Source organism: Lepus europaeus, chromosome 8, assembly GCF_033115175.1.
Source record: "Lepus europaeus isolate LE1 chromosome 8, mLepTim1.pri, whole genome shotgun sequence".
Lineage (NCBI taxonomy): Eukaryota > Metazoa > Chordata > Mammalia > Lagomorpha > Leporidae > Lepus > Lepus europaeus.
Genome location: NC_084834.1, coordinates 14,372,083 through 14,393,945, shown reverse-complemented (window position 1 = coordinate 14,393,945; position 21,863 = coordinate 14,372,083). Strand labels below are relative to the sequence as shown.

At 37.0% G+C, this 21,863-nt stretch overlaps 1 protein-coding gene across 5 annotated transcripts in view; it reads right to left on the bottom strand.

Moving 5' to 3' along the window:
• Positions 1 to 21,863, bottom strand: part of LOC133765477 (testican-3-like) — a 477,867-nt gene that overhangs the window by 35,187 nt on the left and 420,817 nt on the right. For 4 of the 5 annotated variants that reach the window (XM_062199039.1, XM_062199040.1, XM_062199038.1 and 1 more), the window contains one exon: positions 692 to 811. The exons of the other annotated variant lie outside the window; for it this stretch is intronic. In XM_062199039.1, the coding sequence (XP_062055023.1) occupies positions 692 to 811 (120 nt within the window). The remainder of the gene's footprint in view (positions 1 to 691; positions 812 to 21,863) is intronic. 5 annotated transcript variants of the gene reach the window in all.

Here is a 21,863-nt window from a genome sequence, read left to right as displayed (position 1 = left end):
GACATGATTCCTCTGCTGTCACTTTCAATGTGGAAGTGCAATCTTGAACAAAATCCCGGAGCAATAACACAATAAATAATCTGCTTCCTAAAATGCCTCCATTGCTTTCTTTGAATTAAGGAATTTTCTGCAATCCCCACCTTCCATGGCTGAAAGTCTTATTCTTAAAGCATTTGATATTGGAGTCACAATTGAAATAGCACCTTTAGGCACCACTACTGTGGTGTAGTATTCTGTATTTAAGTTTTTTGATTTGTCGATAACCCGTCTTGTCTACCGACCCATTTCACAGAGTTAGATTCGAATCAGCAAAGCAATCTTCCAAAGGCTAAAATCTGAGAGAGTCCAGTTTTGTTCTCTAAAAATCTAGTTACTCCAAAATTCTTACTTTTACTACCTGTGTTGCTGTAATTTTTTGGTAAAACACTGAAAAATATTCTTTTTAGTCAACAGGAAGTTAAATGGTTTCTAGGGAGATGCCCCCTTTTCTACAAATAAAAGAGTTGTCGCCAATGTTTTATATCCTTGCAAAACCTTATGGATATGCTGGAAGTAATGATAATGTTTTGAGTTTTGCTCAGCATCTAAGGAAAGAATAAACATGGAAGGATGTTGTTTTGTTCTGAAGAATTCAGTGGAAATAAAACCTCCTGTCGGAGATAAAAGCATTCATCCCAGTTAGAAATCTTACTGCTTCTCTCAGGCCGCAGTAAGGCTTTGGTCTTCTTGATCTGGCTTCCACTCTCGTGCAGGGCCTTGAACCAGTCCTGTAATCTGTTCGCCACCTCCCTGAATTCCAGGTCACTGCATGCTAGAAGCAAAGAGAAGCGACACACACATTGAGAATTAACTCAGCACCACGCCAATGCTGCTTCTCAAATTATTCCAATATACGGAAGGTAACAATCACTGAAAGAAGTAATAAAATGCCTAAGTGTATTGAAATGTTTTTAAAATGAACGATCAATAAGTACTTCAAACATAGTAAGTCGTAATGCAATGATAACATCTTATTTCAGAGAGGAATATGATTTAAAGAATTTTACTTCCACTTCTCTCAGGCATAAAATATGTGGTTGAGGATTATAATTGGGAATATAATACAAATTAAATCACAAAATTTATGTGATGATTTTTTTGTGATAAGAGGTTGTGGCCCATCTCTGAAAGCAAAATTGCAAAAGGCTATGATTCAGAATTTTTCATTCACATATTCAATCCATATAGATACTACCTTTTTACATGTGTTTAATGCTAGCCTCTTAAGTTTGTTAAGTGTAGAATAATAAGAATGACATTATCTGAAACCTGGAAAGACTGCAAAAATGACACTTGGAATTTAAAATATTGAAAAATGACACTTGGAGTGAAATTGACTTTGTATGCTTTTCAAATGTATTATTTACCTATAATTATATTCCTGAAAATAGCCTACAAAACAAGCAATAACAGAATATGTGTATGAATAACAATTGCTAAAATACAGGTTTCAAATTCAGTTATTGGCTATTAAAATATTATAAAAATATTTTAAATGGCCCCTTTTTTGCATTATTTAATGTCATTTTTACTGCAGGTCTCTCGTGCATGCTTCTAATATATGCATTTCAATTGACAAGCACTCTATACTCACATTCTTCTTGTTCATTTTGTTAAAAATAACAATTTATACAAAGATACTATAGCATATTACATTATATTTAATATATGGCATACACATCATATTAACATATGCATCATATATAATGTAGAATAATGTAATGTTATACACTTCCCTACCACTAAAGCAAATGAGGTCCTGGATTAAAAAGACCTTTCCCAGTGAGACAGAATAGTGAATGACCCAGATTAGCAAATCATTGAGAACACCCAGGAGAGAAAAGATCCTGGAAACTTGCATGATAACAAAAACTGTCATACACAAAGCATAAATTTTTCCAATAGCAACATCAGAGGGCTACCTGAACAATGAAAAATCACTTTATGCTTCTAATCCAGAGTACTGTGTCCAGAAACATCAGGTAGGAGAGTAAGTTAATGATTTTTATATATGTAAAATCCAAGTAACTAGCACTTATATAATCTTTACCTAGGAGGCAACTGGAAAACATGATAGTCCAGAGCGAAAACCAAGGAAGTGGATGGTGGAGGCACAGGAGTTAAAAGATGGAGGAGAGAAAAGAAGGAAGTTTCTGAGAAGATGGTAAACGAGTTCCAAAGCTCATGTCGTGTGCCAAGTATCAAGGTAGGCAGTGGTAGGTCTAAAACTCCTTGCCCAAGCCCAGAATGATATGCTGAATTGATCACTCCTTTCACCTAGGGGAAACTTCGTTATAGTGAAAATCAAAGAAAGCATCACTTTTATAAAATTCACATTAGTGAGGCTGAGAGGTAAGGTAGTGAATGCTATGTCCCTAGAATGGTGCTGACAGTACATGGTATCTCCAGCCAGTATCTCTTACAGCAGCATCTTGGTAGGGGCTATATGCTCCCTATTAAAACAAACAAACAATCAAAAATAATCCAAAACTATGCACAGGAAAAAAAAAACTGAAATTTTGTTTCAGTATTAGCAAGTTTTCTACAAACAAGGGGCTTCAAAAGTTTTTGGGAAATGGAATTAAAAGGTAATGTTATATTGATGCAAAGAATTTTTAAACTCATTCACATGGAGAAATTTTGAAAAGTTCAACAAAAATGAATATTATGGAAAAAACTATGCATGGATTTCAAAATTGTTTTACAACAAGCTAAACCTTCTTGAATTCTATTTTTTATGAACTTCTGGGAGTACCCTTGCACACATGGAAGGATATGTGAAGCCAATTAAACTAACTTCAGTGAGGGAACCCAGATTAACAGAGGGAAGAAATTGTGAGGGAGTTTCAGTTTTTACCATTTTTCTGTTTTTTTTTTTTATTTTGAAGCATGTGCTGTATGGATGCATTAATTTTCAAAAATAAGCGTTTTCAATTTCCTTAATCAATAATTATGAATGCATCTAATTTTTAACTTCAGAAATTCTAACTTTTAACTTCAGAAATTCTCTTCTATGAAACTTTATCATGCAGATACCCAATACCTATCCAAAACATTTATTCAAATAGTGGAACATTATTTATTTGGTACTTTTAGGATAGAGAGTTTGTTTATAACAAAATTCCCCATGATCAGTGGTCTGGTAATATTAATTAGGTACATCCAATGAAGCTCTGAGTTATTAATCAAAGTAAAAAGTTTACTATGCCCTGAAATGGAACAATAACTAAAATAAGGGTGAAAAAATGTAAGAAGCAGAAAAGTGTGTCTATTATACTTCCATTTGTGTAAAAGAGGAAGAAAGATGCACTTGCTTCTATTTGCCTAAAATATCTCTGCAAATGAATGACAGTGAAACATTCATCTCTGCAATGGAATTGGGAGATGGGACTGTAAGAACATAGAAAACTTAATGTATTGAAGTCTTCCACTTTTAAAAGTTAAAGCATACTACTCCACTATCTAGTTTAAACAAGCATTTAAAAATGAATTTTATTTCTCTAATACAATCTTGTTTTTCACACACCAACCCAGCAAAGAAAAAAAATTATCTAATAAACTACCTGCTAAAGAATGAAATAAAAGTTGGTTGAACAGCTTGCCACGTATGTTAGGAACTATGAATCTTGTAGTAACAGCAGGTAAGGATGCATACTGACTGTCAGAAGAACTTTTACCTGTGAACCCATTCGATCCTCATAAAAACTCTAAGAAGTTACACTATCACAGCTTCCATTCAAAAAAATATTAGGAAACTGAGGCACAGAGGACCAAAGAAGTTGGCTGCAGACAGACAATTGGCGGAGCCGCATTTTGAATCCAGAAAGTCAGACTTTGAAATCCAAGGTCCTAATCACTACAGCAAACCAACTGTGTGCTAAGAAAATTAACGTTGTAGTGAACAGCAGTTCAAAGCCAACACGTCATGATTATAGGGGTGTGGGATTGATCATCACTGAAGAAATGTTTGATAGCAAACCACAATTTTAGAAGACAACACGAAACCTGCAGAGTGTTATTATATTGTCTGGATGTGACAGGAATCACATTTCAGGAGCGCTGATTATTGCCCACGGAAACAGATCGGAGAGATGGTATTGAGCCACCAGCTATAGTATTTGTTACCACTTATTCCACAGTGGCTGACAAAGGTCCCATCCTACAGGTTAACAATAACACAGATTTCAAGTTTTTAATTTCTTTTAAGAAATATCATGATAGTGCTATTTTTTTTTATTATGAGTCAATCTGTCCTTGTTACAAACAAAAGAAAGTAAATATTTAGTTTATAGAATATTGAAATACAATATTTTTGTGGCATGATGTTCATGCTTCACTGTCTACCAAACCATTTTTTGGTGCCAACAATTAACTGATTTAATTTTTGCATTGGTAATGATTTATCTGAAATCACTGGGCAAAGTGGAGATTGCTACCAAGTCCAAAACTTCAAACCATACACTTCCTGAAAATTAAATTTCATAAATGTAAAATTTAACAAAGTTGATATATTTTATAACTATTAAATTAGCATTCGTTAGTACTGATTTTCCTTTTCACTTTGGATATTTTTTTCAAGTCTCAAGCATTTTTTCTCAGGTCTCAAGCATTTACATAGATTCTTACATTTTAATAGATAAGTTCTGCCTATAAGAAAACAACTAAAAATTCTCTTCTGTGTTTACTGAACGCTTATCTCCCCCCTGAATCCCTTTGTTGAAATTTAATTCCTGACGTTGTGTTACTAAGACATGGGGCTTTGGCAGGTGGTTATGTCGAGGGGAGAGCCCTCAGCACTGGGATTTGTGCCCTCATAAGCAAGCAGATCCCTCACTCCTTCCACCATGCCAGGACCCAGCAAGAGGAAGTCCACCTACTGACCAGGAATCTGGCATTGAGCAGACAATGGACCTGATGGTGACTAGGTCTTAGATGCCCCAGTATCCAGAGCTTTATGCCATTAGCTCATTGTTTATAAGACACCTGCTCTATGTATTGTGTTATAGCCATTTCAAGTTCTAAGGTGCAATGCAGCACACTTAAATGTAATATTAAGAAAACTCATTTGTTAAAGAATGAACACTGATAAGACTGAGTTTCTTGGTAAGATTACATTATATGAAAAGGAAGTTTCGGTGTAAGCACAGAGTCCAGGCAGAGACGATGCTCTGAGAATGTCTGTATCAGAGACAGAGTTTGCACGCCCTGGTGCATTATCTTTGAGAGAGTTCTATGAGCTTTGTTTCAACAGAAGATTGAAAAAAACCATCTCCTATCTCTATTATGCTTGCTTTACCAATTTTTTAAAAGATTTATTTATTTATTTGACTGACAAAGAGTGGGAGAGGGAGAATGAGCAAAAAGAGAGAGATCATCCATTCACAGGTTTACTCCCCAGATGGCTGGAAAACCCAGGGCTGTACCAGGCCAAATGCAGGAGCTAGAAACCTCATGCAGGTCTCCCACATGGGAAGCAGGGGCCCAAGTCCTTGCACAGCTTTCCCAGTGCGTTAGGAGGAGGCTAGCTCACAATCGGTGCTCTCAGGACTCCAACCACTGTGGTATGGAATGCTGGCATGGCAAGTGTTGGTTTATCCTGCCGTGCCGAAGCAATGGTCCCAATTCAAAGTTTTTGAAAGCATTTTTCAGAATATCATTCACTTTTGATGAATGTTAGAAAATAATTACCTTATGTAACAAATGCTAAAATGGAATAGCATTGGCACCTAGTGAGCTAAAGGACTTCAATGAATCTTAATCCTCAAGTAGCAGACTTTTAATTAGATATTTTTTTCTCTTATGATTTTTGTTAAAGGAATTTCCCTGGAGTTAGTGCTGGGTTAAGATGCCAGCATCCAGCTCTCTGCTAGTGGCCTGGGAAAAGCAGTGGAAGATGGCCCAACTATTTGAGTCTCTGTCACCCATGAGGGAGACAGAGAAGAAGCTCCCAGCTGCTGGCTTCTGCCTGGCCCAGCCCTGGTTGTTATGGTCAGCTGGGAAGTGAACCAGCAGATGGAAGATCTTTCTCTCTGTTTCTCTGTCTCTCTCTGTGATTCTGCCTTTCAAATAAATAAATAATCTCTGAAAAAAATTTCCCTAAGACTCTAGTTTTTAAGAGATGAAGAAATTAAATATCACCACTCCTCATTGTGAGCAAATAAAACCATTTGCTGTCATTCTCCTCCTGCAAGCATTTCAAGTATAGAGACCGTGTTGTCTCATTGATGGAATCAGGTAGATATGTGAGTGTGGGATGATGAAATTTTGCAGAATACAATGACTCTAAAGGCAAGACAGCATAAGTTTGCCATAATGTGAATATGTTCTTGCAAGATCAATCCCATTATAAAAGCAAAGACTAAGGAATTTGTCTCTCTGTGTCAAACTCCTATACTCTCACTATGTAGGGCCATGATGACCCAGAGACAAGAAAAAGACAACACAAGACACACTTCTCAGAGTAGTCCATGGCTTATTTCAGAGTGAAGAGGAGGACAGTGAGTTTATCACTTAGTGAACTCTACTCTGAGCTATTTGAGTAAGGGTAATTACACACTCCTGAAGTATCCTTAGCTATGCCAGACACACAAAAAAGTGATTAATGTGCATTTATGAAGAAATGACACAAATTTCTATTTTGCTGAATGGATTTTAACAAAGTTCTTAAGTACTTACTTAATTTATCTTTTTTTGTTCAATCCATATTCAGAAAACCTGGCTTCAAATAATTAAATAAAAAGATAAAATTATATAACTATGAAGAACTCTTTCATATTATTTTAGGTGACTTTTACTTTATGTTCTATTCAAAAATTTCAATTTCCTTTTCCTAGGCTCCAACTTTCCATAATGATAATATTATTCTTTAATTTGAAGGGCCATTTATGAATCATCTGTTAGAAATTTTCAACTCTAGTTCACATTATATGTATAATGTGAATTTTCACATAATTTTATAGCAGTATTAACATTCTTTTTTCTGATTAACAAAGTAAAAGATGGCAATTTTGTAAATATATATATTTATAATACATATTTACAAGAATATGAACAAATCTGCTTAACACTGCCACCAATAGGTAGGCATTGTGAAAATATTTACTGTGAGTATCCATTATGCATTTGTTACATAGCTTATATAAAACCAGACACAACTTTCATTCTCCTGTGTACCAGGTATCTCTGTTGGAGTTCCGGTTCCCAAATCCCGGCTGCTTCACTTCCCATCCAGATCCCTGCTAACGTGCCTGGAAAGGCAGCAGCAGATGGCCCAAGTCCTTGGAGCCCCGCCACCCAGGTGGGAGCCCTGAGTGAGATTTCAGGCACCTGGTTTCCATCTGTCCCAACCCTGGCCATGCTGCAACCATTTGGGGAGTGAACAAATTGATTGAAGACCTCTCTCTCTCTCTGTGTGTGTGTGTGTGTTTCTTTCTCTTTCCCCTTCTCTCTCTCTCTGTGTTACTCTGCCCTTCTAATAAACACATAAATCTTTAGGAATAAAAGAAAAACAGAAAACACTGCTTGTCATCCCTGCATCTCAGCATGCTAGTTTGACTTCTGGCGGCTCCACTTCTGATCCTACTTCCTACTAATGTGTCTGGGAAGGTAGCAGAAGATGGCACAAGTACTTGGGCCTTGAACCCACGTGGGAGACCTAGACAGGGTTCCAGTCTCCTGTATGTAGTCTGACCCAGTCTTAGCAGTTGTGGGCATTTAGAAGAGTGAACAAGCAAATAGAACATCTCTTCATCTCTCTTTCTCTTTCTCAATTTCAACCCATGTTGCTCTGTCTTTCAAATAAATAAATACATAGTATTTTTTTAAAGATTTATTTATTTATTTGAAAGTCAGAGTTACACACACACACAAAGAGAGAGAGAGAGAGAGAGAGAGAGAGAGAAGCAGAGAGAGGGAGAGAGATAGAGAGAGAGAGAGAAGGAGATGCAGAGAGAGAGAGAGAGATCTTCCATCCGCTGGTTCATTCCCCAATTGGCCTCAATGGCTGGAGCTGCACCGATCCGAAGCCAGGAGCCAGGAGTGTCTTCTGAGTCTCCCACGCAGGTGCAGGGGCCCAAGGACTTGGGCCAACTTCAACTGCTTTCCCAGGCCATAGCAGAGAGCTGAATTGGAAGTGGAGCAGCCAGGACTCGAACCGGTGCCCATATGGGATTCAGGCGCTACAGGCGGTGGCTTTTACCTGCTATGCCATTGTACCGGGCCCCATAATTAATTCCATTATATTAATATATCATAACATGTTCTACAACTCTTCAATGAATATTGTGCATCAATTTTATGCATATTGCTTCTGGTTTGTGTGTCTGTGAAAAGAACTAGGGTGAATTTTTATTCAACAATTTACTATTCTTTTTTATTTTCTTTAGAAAATCTTAGAAATGGAATTACTGGGTCATGAAATATGAATGGTTAAGGTTCTTGGTACACATACACAGCTGGCTTTAATATTATACAAACTGTTAACTCTAGAAAATATTTGAGCATATTTAAGATGTGCAGTGTTTTAGTTATCATTTATTTATAATTAAAGTTGTTGAGAATTGAAATAATACATACTTACTGCAGTTTAACTAATTCAATGAAGTTTTTAAAAATGTTCAATTATGAAAACAGCATAAATGATGTGAATTACATGTTTATGATGAACAATCTAAATAAAAATGAATGTAGCATGTGTGGTCCATACACTAACCAGCACCAGACAAGGAGAGACAAATGCCTGAATTCCCTCCAGCAATACAACCATGAAGTTTTAACATAAGTGGCAGTTTATGCATTTTGTTCAAGTGTGAGCTGTGTTTCCAAAATGGAGCCCAGTCAGAAAGTGGTTCTTGAAGCAGATAAGCAGATCCAATGCCAACTTGAGACACAAAACAGTTACATAAAATCCATGCAACACACAAATTACAGAAAAATATAATCAGAGAATGAGAGAACATTTCCTAGTTAACAAGTAAATAGTTATGAACATATTGCAGGTATGTAAGAGGGAGTAGTCATCAATAAAATCGATAGATACAGTTTTTATGAGAAATGTCCTAAGAAGAAGCTCAAGATATTAGAAACAGAGTGAGTGTGGATGGACTCAGAAAGGAAGACGATTACATTGTTCACTTGATCAATAGAAATTTGTTTACATCATTTGGGCCACAAAATCCCCTAGAGTGAGAGGCTGATAAACAAGAACTTTATTTCTCGTGGTTCTAGTGGCTGAGAAGTGGAGACCAGGCTCAGGAGGTTTGGCACAACTGGTACCTGGTGAGGGTTTGCTTCCCAGACAAACCTTTGCTTGGTCCTCACTTAGAAGAAGGGCTAATATGAGCTCCCCTGGGCTCCTTTTCTTTTTTTAAATTGATTTACTTATTATATTTTTAATATATGAAAGTCCCTAATCCTGCATGTGAGGGCTCTGCCAGCATTTCAAAGGTCCCACCTCCCAATTACTATAATCATGGATTATAATTTCAACATATGGATTTTGGGAAGATGCAAATATTCAGACCAAAGCACTCTGCTAGGATTTTCATCTGGTAAAGGAAGTGGAACTGGAAAATTTAAAACGCAAGAATTATTTGTTAGGGTAGGCATATGTCCACACACATAAGTCTATGTGTACACACTGGAATGCCTGGTTTCAGGGTAAAATGCATATTCCTCATTCCATAGTAGAGTTAAGCAATTTAAAATTATTTTTTATAAAAAAAAAAGCTTGCAGATGTTATTGTAGACAGACAGGTAGACTTGGAGTAGATCTTACTGTAACACGATGATGATAATTCTGCGGCACAAAAGTGTTAGATCAGTTTAAGTTTCTCTCCAAATCCTCTCGGACAAATAAAACACAGTGTCAAAGCACATCCACACGTACATCTTAAAGAATAATTCCTTGCTAAGTATTATTTCAATCTAATATTTCTGTATGTTAAAATCACATTAACACATTAAGTGATAAATTATGTAAGTGGAGGCATGAGTCTTCATATGTCTATAAATCATACACTTTTAAAAACACATGAACAATAATCTCTACAGCCATTAAAGGAACACTGATGCTCACAAGTGTATGTGAAAGGTTGTGATTCATAAATAATGTGCTCTTTGAGGACCAGCCAATGGATGGTATTCTGCACTGATGGCATTTTGTTCAGACATTAGAGAGCACAAGTTGAATAGACAAGTTTCTAAGCAGGCACTTGGGCAGCAGCAATACATGATTCATTACATTCTGACAGCTGGTGGCATTTGGGGTTCTAAAAAGATCTCCCTGAAAAGCAGGAGCAACCAGGGACAGGATCAAGTGACGAAGTGTCATTCCAGGCAAATTGCCTTAAGGATGACAAACCCTGTTGGAATACTTAATGTCCTGCAAAACACAAATAAATCCATTTCTATCCTGAGGCTAGGCAAAGAATGAACATGAGGCTGTGTCCGTACTCTGTAAACTAATGCATGTGAATCATTGAATTCATGACTCCAGATATGCCGATCTTTTTACTAACAGAACATGACATGGAAGCTTAGCTTAACCATGATATTTAATTACAACATAATCAAAAATGCTACCAAGGTATTTCAAACAGTTGGTGGAAAAAATGAAATTAAAAGATGTTTATTTTTATTTTCCTCAAACTTTCTGAAATATACTCGTGATAAAATTCCATGCCTAGCCTTGTTAATAATTTGCATTCTGAAAGAGCAATGAGATGTAATTATGTAAATTCACCTGAATGCATATACGATTGTTTTTCTCTTCTTAATACAGATTAATTGTGGAGTTGATCAGAGGAAAAATCTTCCACAATTTTTTTTTTTTGACAGGCAGAGTGGATAGTGAGAGAGAGAGAGAGAGACAGAGAGAAAGGTCTTCCTTTTTGCCGTTGGTTCACCCTCCAATGGCTGCCGCGGCCGACGCACTGTGGCCGGCGCATCATGCTGATCCGAAGCTAGGAGCCAGGTGCTTCTCCTGGTCTCCCATGCGGGTGCAGGGCCCAAGCACTTGGGCCATCCTCCACTGCACTGCCAGGCCATAGCAGAGAGCTGGCCTGGAAGAGGAGCAACCGGGACAGAATCCGGCGCCCTGACAGGGACTAGAACCTGGTGTGCCAGCGCCGCAGGCGGAGGATTAGCCTATTGAGCCGCAGCGCTGGCCCTTCACAAATTTTAATCCCAACTCCATATTATCTGGGAAAGTACAGAACTTTATATTATCTTAATTACTGCTTTAAGGGTTGATCTCCAAATACGGAGTCATTGTGAGGTCTTGCGGTAAAGACTTCAACATAGGGCCTTTGAGTGACAAGGACACAATTCAGCCCATAACAGTAGGCATACGCTGAGCTGGAGGCACATTTCAGTGCCACAGAATCTAAGCTAAGCCAACCTGGACAAATATTGTGCACACTACAAACTCTTTGTAAATACAGACAGCCCTCCAGATCCATGTGTTGCACTTCCCAGGGATTCAGACTACCAGGGATTGAAAATGCAGTCATGTGGGTATAGCAAGATTTCAGTGAATGTCTGACCACATATATCATGGTGTTTCCACAAGATGATTATATTGTCCATCTAAAGCTTGTGTAGACACACCATGTGATACCTGCACAATCATTGCATTTCTCATAATTTATCCTGATCATTGAGCAATGCAGGATTGTAATTAAACAAACTGCCTCAGCACTGAACATCTGCAGATATTTGTGTCATTATTCCTTAAACAACACAGTATAACAGCTATTTACATAGCATTCACATTGTTCTAGGGATTATGAATAATCTACAGATGATTAAAAATATGAGAAGGATGCATGTAATTTATATACACATGCTACACCACTTTATATGAGGGGCTTGAGCATCCTTGAATATGGGTATCCTGGAGCCAAACAGGATACAGAAGGATGACTGTACCAGGTATGTTTTAAATTTTTGTTGTTTGCCTCTTTTTTTTTTACAGGCAGAGTGGACAGTGAGAGAGAGAAAGACAGAGAGAAAGGTCTTCCTTTGCCGTTGGTTCACCCTCCAATGGCCGCCGTGGCCAGCGCGCTGTGACCAGCGCACCGTGCTGATCCGATGGCAGGAGCCAGGTGCTTCTCCTGGTCTCCCATGGGGTGCAGGGCCCAAGCACTTGGGCCATCCTCCACTGCACTCCCTGGCCACAGCAGAGAGCTGGCCTGGAAGAGGAACAACCGGGACAGAATCGGTGCCCCGACTGGGACTAGAACCTGGTGTGCCGGCGCCACAAGGTGGAGGATTAGCCTATTGAGCTGCGGCGCCGGCCTATTTGCCTCTTTTTAAAGCATTGTATTTTCTTGAAAATAACTACTCATAACTGTATACTGAATAAAGTAATGGGAAAAAAGAGCATACACATTTCTTATTTATTCCCGACTCCAATTGATCATGTTGCATCTAGAGACAATGCAGTAGTCTCTGGTCAGTTCTAGGACAGGAAAAGTACACTGAAGAAGCAGTCAAGTTCACCACAGTCTTTCCCAAGAAATGCCACAGGGATTATGGTGTTTGGAATGCTATACTTTGTTTCACTCAAGTAAATTCCAATTTCAGCGAAGAGTTCCAAACATAGAGATGAACATTTGCAAAGGATTGATTTCTTGAATATATCAGCAACTTAAAAAAAAAAAAACTCAACGATAACAACAACAACAACAAAAATAAAGCAACCCAGTGCTTTATTGAGGCAAAGGATCTCAATAGGGATTTCTCAAAAGAAGAAATACAAATCGCCAACAAGCGCATGAAAAAATGCTCAACATCACTAGCCATTAGGGAAAGGTAAGTCAAAACCACAATGAAATATCGCCTCAACCTGTCAGAATGGCCAAAATCCAAAACACAGGGAGTAACAAATACCATTGAGGATGTAGAGAAGGGTGAACACTTATACATTGTTGGTGGGAATGTAAATTAGTGCAACCACTGTGGAAAACAGTGTGAAGATTTTTTACCAATGCCATCTCACTAGTCCAAGTGATCAATTTCAGTTCACAATTGATTATACTGATAGGTCTAAGAGTCAAAGGGATCACACAAACAAGACTAGTGTCTGCTAATACTAACTGATAGAATTAAAAACGGAGAGAACGATCCAACATGGGAAGTGGGATACGCAGCAGACTTATAGAATGGCAGATGTCCTAAACAGCACTCTGGCCTCAGAATCAGCCCTTAAGGCAATTGGATCTGGCTGAAGAGCCCATGAGAGTATTATAGGCATGGAAAGCCAAGACACTCTGGCAAAAAAAAAAAAAAAAAAAAAAAACAACCACCAACCTAAATGAAAGATCTCTGTGAGTGATATCCCAGTAGAAAGAACGGGCCATCAAAGAAGGAGGTACCATTCTCTGAAGGGAGGAGAGAACTTCCACTTTGACTATGACCTTGTCTGAATAAGATTCAAGTTGGCGAACTCAAAAGGCTTCCATAGCCTTGGCAACTCATGACTAGAGCCTAGGGCGATTACTGATGCCATAAACAAGAGTGTCAAATTGTTAAGCCGGCAACAGGAGTCACTGTGTACTTACTCCTCATGTGGGATCTCGCTCCTTAATGTGTTGTCCAATGTGAATTAATGCTATAACTAGTACTGAAACAGTATTTTACACTTTATGTTCTGTGTGGGTGCAAACTGATGAAATCTTTACTTAATATATACTAAATCGATCTTCTGTATATAAAGATAATTGAAAGTGAATCTTGATGTGAATGGAATGGGAGAGGGAGCTGGAGATGGGAGGGGTGCGGGTGGGAGGGAAAAAGCCATTGTAATCCATAAACTGTACTTTGGAAATTTATATTTACTAAATAAAAGTTTAAAAAAAAAACTAGAAATAGATTTGCTATATGACCCAGAAATCTCACTATATATATATATATATGTACATATATATATACACATATATATAGTATATATATAGTGCATACACACAAAAGACTTTAGCACAGTGTAACAAAGAGGTACCTGCACCACCATGTTTATAGCAGCAGCACTGGTCACATTTGTGATCAAACAAGGTGTCCATCACCAGATGAATGGATAAAGAAAATGTGGAAAATATACACAATGAAATACAATTCAGCTTTAAAAAATAATGAATGCAACTGGAGGACACAGTGTTGAGTGAAATAAGTGTGATAGGAAGAAAAATATTGCATGCTTTTCCTTATATGTGGGAGCTAAAATTTAAAAAACAAAAAAATAAAAAAGAAGTGTATGTGTGTATCAATATTGCTGCAATACAGTTTTTTAAAACTTTGTTTTATACTTTTGTCACACCAGTGGTTAAGAATGCTATACTACTCTAGTTTTAATGATCTGTGATTATTAGCCGGTGCCGTGGCTTAACAGGCTAATCCTTCTCCTTGTGGCGCCGGCACACCGGGTTCTAGTCCCTGTCGGGGCGCCGGATTCTATCCCGGTTGCCTCTCTTCTATGGCCCGGGAAGGCAGTGGAGGATGGCCCAAGTGCTTGGGCCCTGCACCCCCGTGGGAGACCAGGAGAAGCACCTGGCTCCTGGCTTCGGGTCAGCATTATGCGCCGGCTGCAGCGGCCACTGGAGGGTGAACCAACGGCAAAGGAAGACCTTTCTCTCTGTCTCTCTCTCACTATCCACTCTGCCTGTCAAAAAAAAAGAAAAATGATCTGTGATTACCTTAAAAATTACTGCATACGGGTTAAGTGGTCATTTTGTTATTCAATCACTGTTTATAGCTGCTGTCTATATACCCATTCAATTAGAGTCGTTTTGCTTTTTACTTGTTAAACTTCTTATTTATTGATATTAAGCCTTTTTACTGTAATGTAAATTTAAAATATATTATCTCAAAAAGAAAAAAAGTACAGAGAGAGGGAGAAGGAAGGAGAGTGAGTTGGAAGTGGGGGAAGAAGGGAGAGGATATCATCCTGTACTTAGAACTGTATTTACAAATCACATTGAATCTGCTAAAAACTAATTAAAAATAAATAAAATATTAAATATCCATGATTTAGGAACAAATGTATGTCATAAAATTCATCAAGACATTTATATGGTATTAACTGTCTTGAATTTTCAAAAGTGATATTTTTATTAATATCAGGACTTTAATTTTTTGTCATGGAACAATATTTTCTTCTAAATAGTAATGTTCTATAGATAAGGATATATATGTTTGGTTTATATATATTAAATAACATTTACATGGAAATATATAAAATATATTTCAAAAAAGAGAAATTAAGCTACACTTTCCATACCTTTTTCACTAATGCCTGATATGAATAGTCAAAATACACTGCAAACAAATAGAATCTCAAGATTATTGAAAGGATAGATGAATGGATGGATGGGTAAATCAATTAAAACTGAAGTGTTAAATTTTATTTTTTACTTCTCTTGAAATTCTCTTTTTGTAGCTATGGTAATTTTGGATACCCATAAATATGCTTCATAATTCAAATATTTTAGAAACATAGCATCGGTCGGCACCATGGCTCACTAGGCTAATCCTCCACCTGCGGTGCCAGTAGCCCTGGTTCTAGTCCCGTTGGGGCACCAGTTCTGTCCCAGTTGCTCCTCTTCCAGTCCAGCTCTCTGCTGTGGCCCGGGAGTACAGTGGAAGATGGCTCAAGTGCTTGGACCCTGCACCCGCATGGGAAACCAGGAGAAAGCACCTGGCTCCTGGCTTCGGATCAGTGCAGCACGCCGGCCGTAGCAGCCATTTGGGGAGTGAACCAACGGAAGAAAGATCTTTCTCTCTGTGTCTCTCTCACTGTCTAACTCTGCCTGTCAAAATAAAAAAAAAAAAAAAGAAATAAAAAAGAAAAAAAAAAGAAACATAGCATTGAAATCTAGTGGATTTTCTTTCCTAGTGTGTAGTAATTTTATGATCATATGTATTTACAGAGTAAAAACAACAGGTTGAACTGATTTTATAGTTAAGACAAAGTAATGCAGATACATTCAGATTATTATTTCATCTGATGGGTGGGCAGATTAATCTTTAAAGGCAAAAGACAGACAGTAAAGGTTGTAGAAGGTTAGACATTAATCAAAAAATGCATATTTAATCAGATGAATTCCATTCAGGAACCTGCCAAGAACTGCTTTTACTTTTGCTTGATATTAATGGAACGCATGCCTACTATTAAAATCAATTCCAGTAGCCATTAAGAAAATTATGGTGGGGTAAGAATGAAGACATCAGCTTAAAGGTTGTTCCATTTAGCAATCACATGAAATAATAAAAGCTGATCAACTTTGCAAGAGAAACATGTCTAACTGAAACGTGCATGAATTTTCAAATTCATAAAAGAACATATGTATGTTTCAAAAAACCCTTTACAATAAATACTATTTTAATAGTTGAACTAATTTTCTTCCACATACTATAAAATACATTGTCAAACAATGCAATAGAATGTAATTACTGCTTATGGGGCAGAACAGTAAAATGTTAACAACTTTATCTTTCCTATACTAGAGTCAAAGACAATTGAGATTTGTAGGAAAGTACTGTTAGTTGAAAGTAACACTGAATAATTCTTAAAATTCTGCAATATTGCTAACAAATAAGTATATTTCTGTGAATTAGCATTTTAATAGTACTTAAATATCATATCCATAAATAATAGTCAGATATATTTCACTATTAATTTGAATCCACAACCAAAGTTCTCAAAAGACTTCACGTGGTTCAAATTTTTGTCCAGATCTCAATAATAAATTGTCTTTTGATCATGAGCAATGCATAATTTTGCATGCCATGTACCTCCCTTTTCATAGTATATCATAAAGGAATAGTTTTTGGTTTAACCACGTCATCTCCTTGGAGATTGTTTATATATTGGGTAATTTACCTTTAATTAAGAGGAGTTGCCACCAGATGGGGGATATGCCTCTATTTTCCATATAAATGAGTTTAGTTAAACAATGGTGAAACTGAAAAGTCTATTTTCATAAAAAATATTTTGTACAAAGTGAAATGTCATTTCAATGAATTTAAACATTGCATGTACTAAAATTTATCAAATATGTGAGTATATTATACAAGATATGCAATGAAATTTTAGTGATCTCAAGGAGTACAGTTGCTTGGATTATTATTTCTAACTATTAATTGATTTATCTTAAAGTATATATACCTATGACTAAAGTTAACGTACTTGCACCACTAACCCAAGGAAGTTGGGGTAGTGTATCCCTATCAGGTAAACGTCCAATGAGAATTCGGACAGGCAACATGTGCCAGACCAAGCCTTTGTACTTAATTGTTGAGTTTTTCCAGTAAGAAACGGATCTATAGCGATATGACATCATACAACTGGCTTGGTCTTTCTCTTTTCTCTTAATAGCTAGGCACAATATTCCCAAAGGGTTGTATGACTACCTAAGAGGCTTCCTCTTCTTCCATATTTTATTTCAGAATAGTTTTTAAATTATGGAACAAAATTTGTGACCTAGTAACGGAAAATGATCTCATATATCACTCACCTCATTTCCCCATTATTATCTCATCATAGTATATTTGTCCCACTAAAGAACCTCACTCAGTTTCTCTTATTTTTTTACCCAAACCCTTTTACGCCTTCCACCCCTAGTAATCAATAACCTCTAGTAATCAATAACCTGTGTTCATATTGAGTGTCTTTTTTTTTTTAATTTGAGCTCCTGCATTTAAAGGAAAACATGACATACTTGTCTTTGTGTCTGGCTTCTTTCGCTCAACATGATGTTCTCCAGGTCTTGAGATTAGATCAGGAATCAGCCTCTCTCATCTTCACCAGTTGAGTTCCTTGCATGTCCCAACTAGAGTGACTGATTAACAAAATTCATGCCTGGATTCCTGAGAGCTCAGCCGTGGTGTTGCTTTGCATGCTGTTGCATGCCCACATCATTTATTAAATCAAAGTGAGCATGTGTTGGTTAAAACCTGTTGTGTCTGATTATTTTGGCCATCAACTATGAACTCAAGACTACTGCTTCTACTTGAACTGAGTGATGTATTCACCAATGCTTTCCAATGGAACTCAAATGTTAGTTCCTCTTCCCAGTACTAAAGTTTGAATAGGACACACAGAATGAAAAAAACTGAAAATTTAATCATATTCTGTCCCAATCCCTCTATTATCCAGTATGGAAAAAGCCCTTATTCCTAGTTACATTCCTTCCCAGATTTTATATGCTTTGGAGTTCTTGATCCCAGGTGGCATTTAAGATATATTCTTCTTCTACCCCAAAGTTGTATTTCCATAGAAATTCGCAGTTTAAAATGTTTCTCCTATATAATATTTTTGATAGAACTCCAGTGTCGTAATAACTATTTGTGACTCAGGGAGAAGCTGTGCCTTCGTGTTTTTCTTGTACTATGAAGAAGCTGGAGAAGCAAGACTTTCAGACATTTCCAAAATCTACAGCAGTGAAATTCCAGATTAGATTCGATCCCAGCAGGGGTCAAGCTATGGTTGCAACACAGAAGTGGAGCTGTGGTTTCTCTAGCACCTAGAGTGGACAGCACTGCACTCGGTTCATACGCTGAACAAAGTCAATCAAGGATTCCTCCCATCAAAATGGATTTCTATGACCCAATATACCAGCATGGCACATAATACTTAAGATTCGTCTCACTTTCAGTGAGGTCTTCAATATGCTAATAAATGCTGTATGAATCAAATGTAAATGAAAAGTAATCAGCCTTATTAAAAAGTAACAATTAAATTTCATTCACAGAAGCAAAATGTAGTACATGTAATCTTCTTTTGAGAGAAATATGCAAATGACTGGATTTCACCTTATAAAAATGATCACTCAGAAAATTTAAAATAAACATTTTCCCATATATGCAGGAGGACACATCAGTTGAATGATCTGGAAGGGTTCTAGTGAAATGTCCTCACTTCTTAGAAATAATGTCCATATTTACAGTCTATTTATTTTGTATTAAAGTAATAAAATATTCAAAATATATAAATAATATATATTGGAATGGACTTTTAAATTTTGGAATATATTTCTTTCAGAAAAAAATTTGATCAGAATAATTTTATTTTAAAATCTTAGCATCTATACTTTTTCAACATTTATCCATACACACCTATGTACACAGAGTAACAGCATGCTATGTTTCCTGTTAGTTCACTGAACATAACTTACCATTAAAAGTCCTATGGGTCCAGGGAGACTTTTTGCAAGTGATAAATATAAGTGTTTTGATTTCATCTATCTTTAATGAAGCACAGTAAATTTTCTGTTCTAATAATTCCATTCCATTAGATAATTAATATAAATACTATCATACTATCTTTTTCATATCAGGAAAGCTCAACTGCTTATTATCCGTGTTTCAAATTAATGTTCCTTATATACTTTCTGTCCCTGATTAATGTATCATAAACCTTATAATGATTTAAATTAAATTACATTTGTATAAATAAAATCTGATCATTGTCTCAACCCAACTGGGAAGACTGCTAACACTAAGCTTGCAGGACAGAAACTAGACGACCATGTAGAGGAACAAGCAACAAATATACAGGGAAGGCTGAGGCAGGATCTGCATCTCTTCCCAAATAAAATATCACAGCCACATCCCGAGATTCTACTCTGAAGATGGAAATCGGACAGCCAGTTAGTGGAGGCCTCAAGGATATCGGTGGGCTCTGAGGAATGTGTCTGAAAATACATCAACACTCCCCTTACTTCAAATTGAAAAAGTGACAACTAAAAATCACGTTGCAAAGCAATTAGAAGTTTACACCCAAATATTCATTCATTCATCAGTATAATAATTTATTTCAGTAAGGAAATATCAGAAGGCATACCCCAAAATAAAAGTATGATTGGGATAGAGCAATATATGTAATTTAATATACTTATATAATATAATACATTATATAATATTTACTACTTTTATAATATATTGACTATATAAATTATACTTTGGAAAATAAGAATATATATATATATATATAATTAGAGCTAGATACATTGATAAACAGTGGCTGTTGATAAGAGTGTAGAACCATTTAATTTTTAAAAATGCATGATTTTTTCCACTTCAGAACTGCTAATATAGTTGATTTCAGGGGGCAATATTTTCTGTACTTGGAGCCTATTTGTCAATAATAGGGAAATTCATATTTGATATGGTTACAAACTTTGGAAAAAATTCTCTGGTCTTCCATAAAATGCCTGCATCTGTTGAACATGACCTGCCAAAAAGGTGTGCATATTTTGAAGTTTTATCATAGGTCTTAGAACAGGACTTTAATAGGATCATCTCATTTTAATCAGCCCTGAGAGGCATTCTCCCCACTTTAAAGATGAGCAAACTGAGGCTAAGCATATTTACATAGTTAACCCAAATCCAAACACATGGCTGAATTGCATAACTATGTAACAGATCCAGCTATTTAAGGCTTTTCCAGTTCATATTACTCTTTTTTTTTTTTTTAAAAAAAAAGATGTTATTTATTTGAGAGGTAGAGTTATAGACAGTGAGAGAAAGAGACAGAGAGAAAGGTCTTCCTTCCATTGCTTCACTCCCCAGTTGGCTGCAAAGGCTGGAACTGCACCAGTCTGAAGCCAGGAGCCAGGAGCTTCTTCCCCGTCTCCCATGCGGGTGCAGGGGCCCAAGCATTTGGGCCATCTTCTACTGCTTTCCTAGGCCATAGCAGAGACCTAGATTGGAAATGAGCAGCCGGATCTCGAACTGTTGCCCATATGGGATGCCAGTGCTTCAGGCCAGGGATTTAACTCGCTGAGCCACAGTGCTGGCCCCAGTTCATACTACTCTTAATATTACATTATTTCATCCTTACAACTATAGAAGATTTTAGAAAAATAATGGCATAATCTGGTAGGAACTATTGAAGAATTCCACTAATAACATAAAGTAAGTATTTAATGAGGAACTTAAATAATTTCTGCTTTAATTGAAGCAAATTTGTCCCTTTTCTCTATTCTTAAGAAATGAAACTAACTAATTTCAAATCCATTTAAGGTTATTTTCATATAAATAGCCCATCTTTTTTAAAGATTATCTGTCCATCTCTATTTTAGCCTTAAAAATGTGGTAGTTTCTTGTATAGATGCTCTATGCGAATGTGAATTTTAAAATATGCATAATTCAGCGCCATGGCTTAACACGCTAATCCTCCACCTTGCGGTGCCGGCACACTGGGTTCTAGTCCCGGTTGGGGCGCTGGATTCTGTCCTGGTCACCCCTCTTGCAGTCCAGCTCTCTGCTGTGGCCCGGGAAGGCAGTGGAGGATGGCCCAAGTGCTTGGGCCCTGCACCTGCATGGGAGACCAGGAGAAGCACCTGGCTCCTGGCTTCGGATCAGCGAGATGCACTGGCCGCAGCGGCCATTGGAGGGTGAACCAACGGCAAAAAGGAAGACCTTTCTCTCTGTCTCTCTCTCTCTCACTATCCACTCTGCCTGTCAAAAAAAAAAAAAAAAAGCATAATTCTTCTAGTCTGTCTCCTATTTCTTTCTCTATCCTGAGTAACTGGTGCTCTAAACTGCATTATTCATTCTGTTAACGCATGTTCTTATGGCTGTATGCATCTTGGCCTTACAGGTTTTTAATGAACTTCATCACCATCCAATAGCACTTTTATAAAATTCCCCACGTGCTTTGTTAAGTCTGCAGTTTTCTGGTCTACTGTGTGTTGAGGAGGGGATTGGAAAGGGTGTTTCATAAAAATTGCACACTTTATGCTCAAACATTCTACGTGATCTTTCTTACAGGATGTTTAAAAAAAAAAAAGCACTTAATCCTTATTCCTTCCTCCAGTGAAACCATA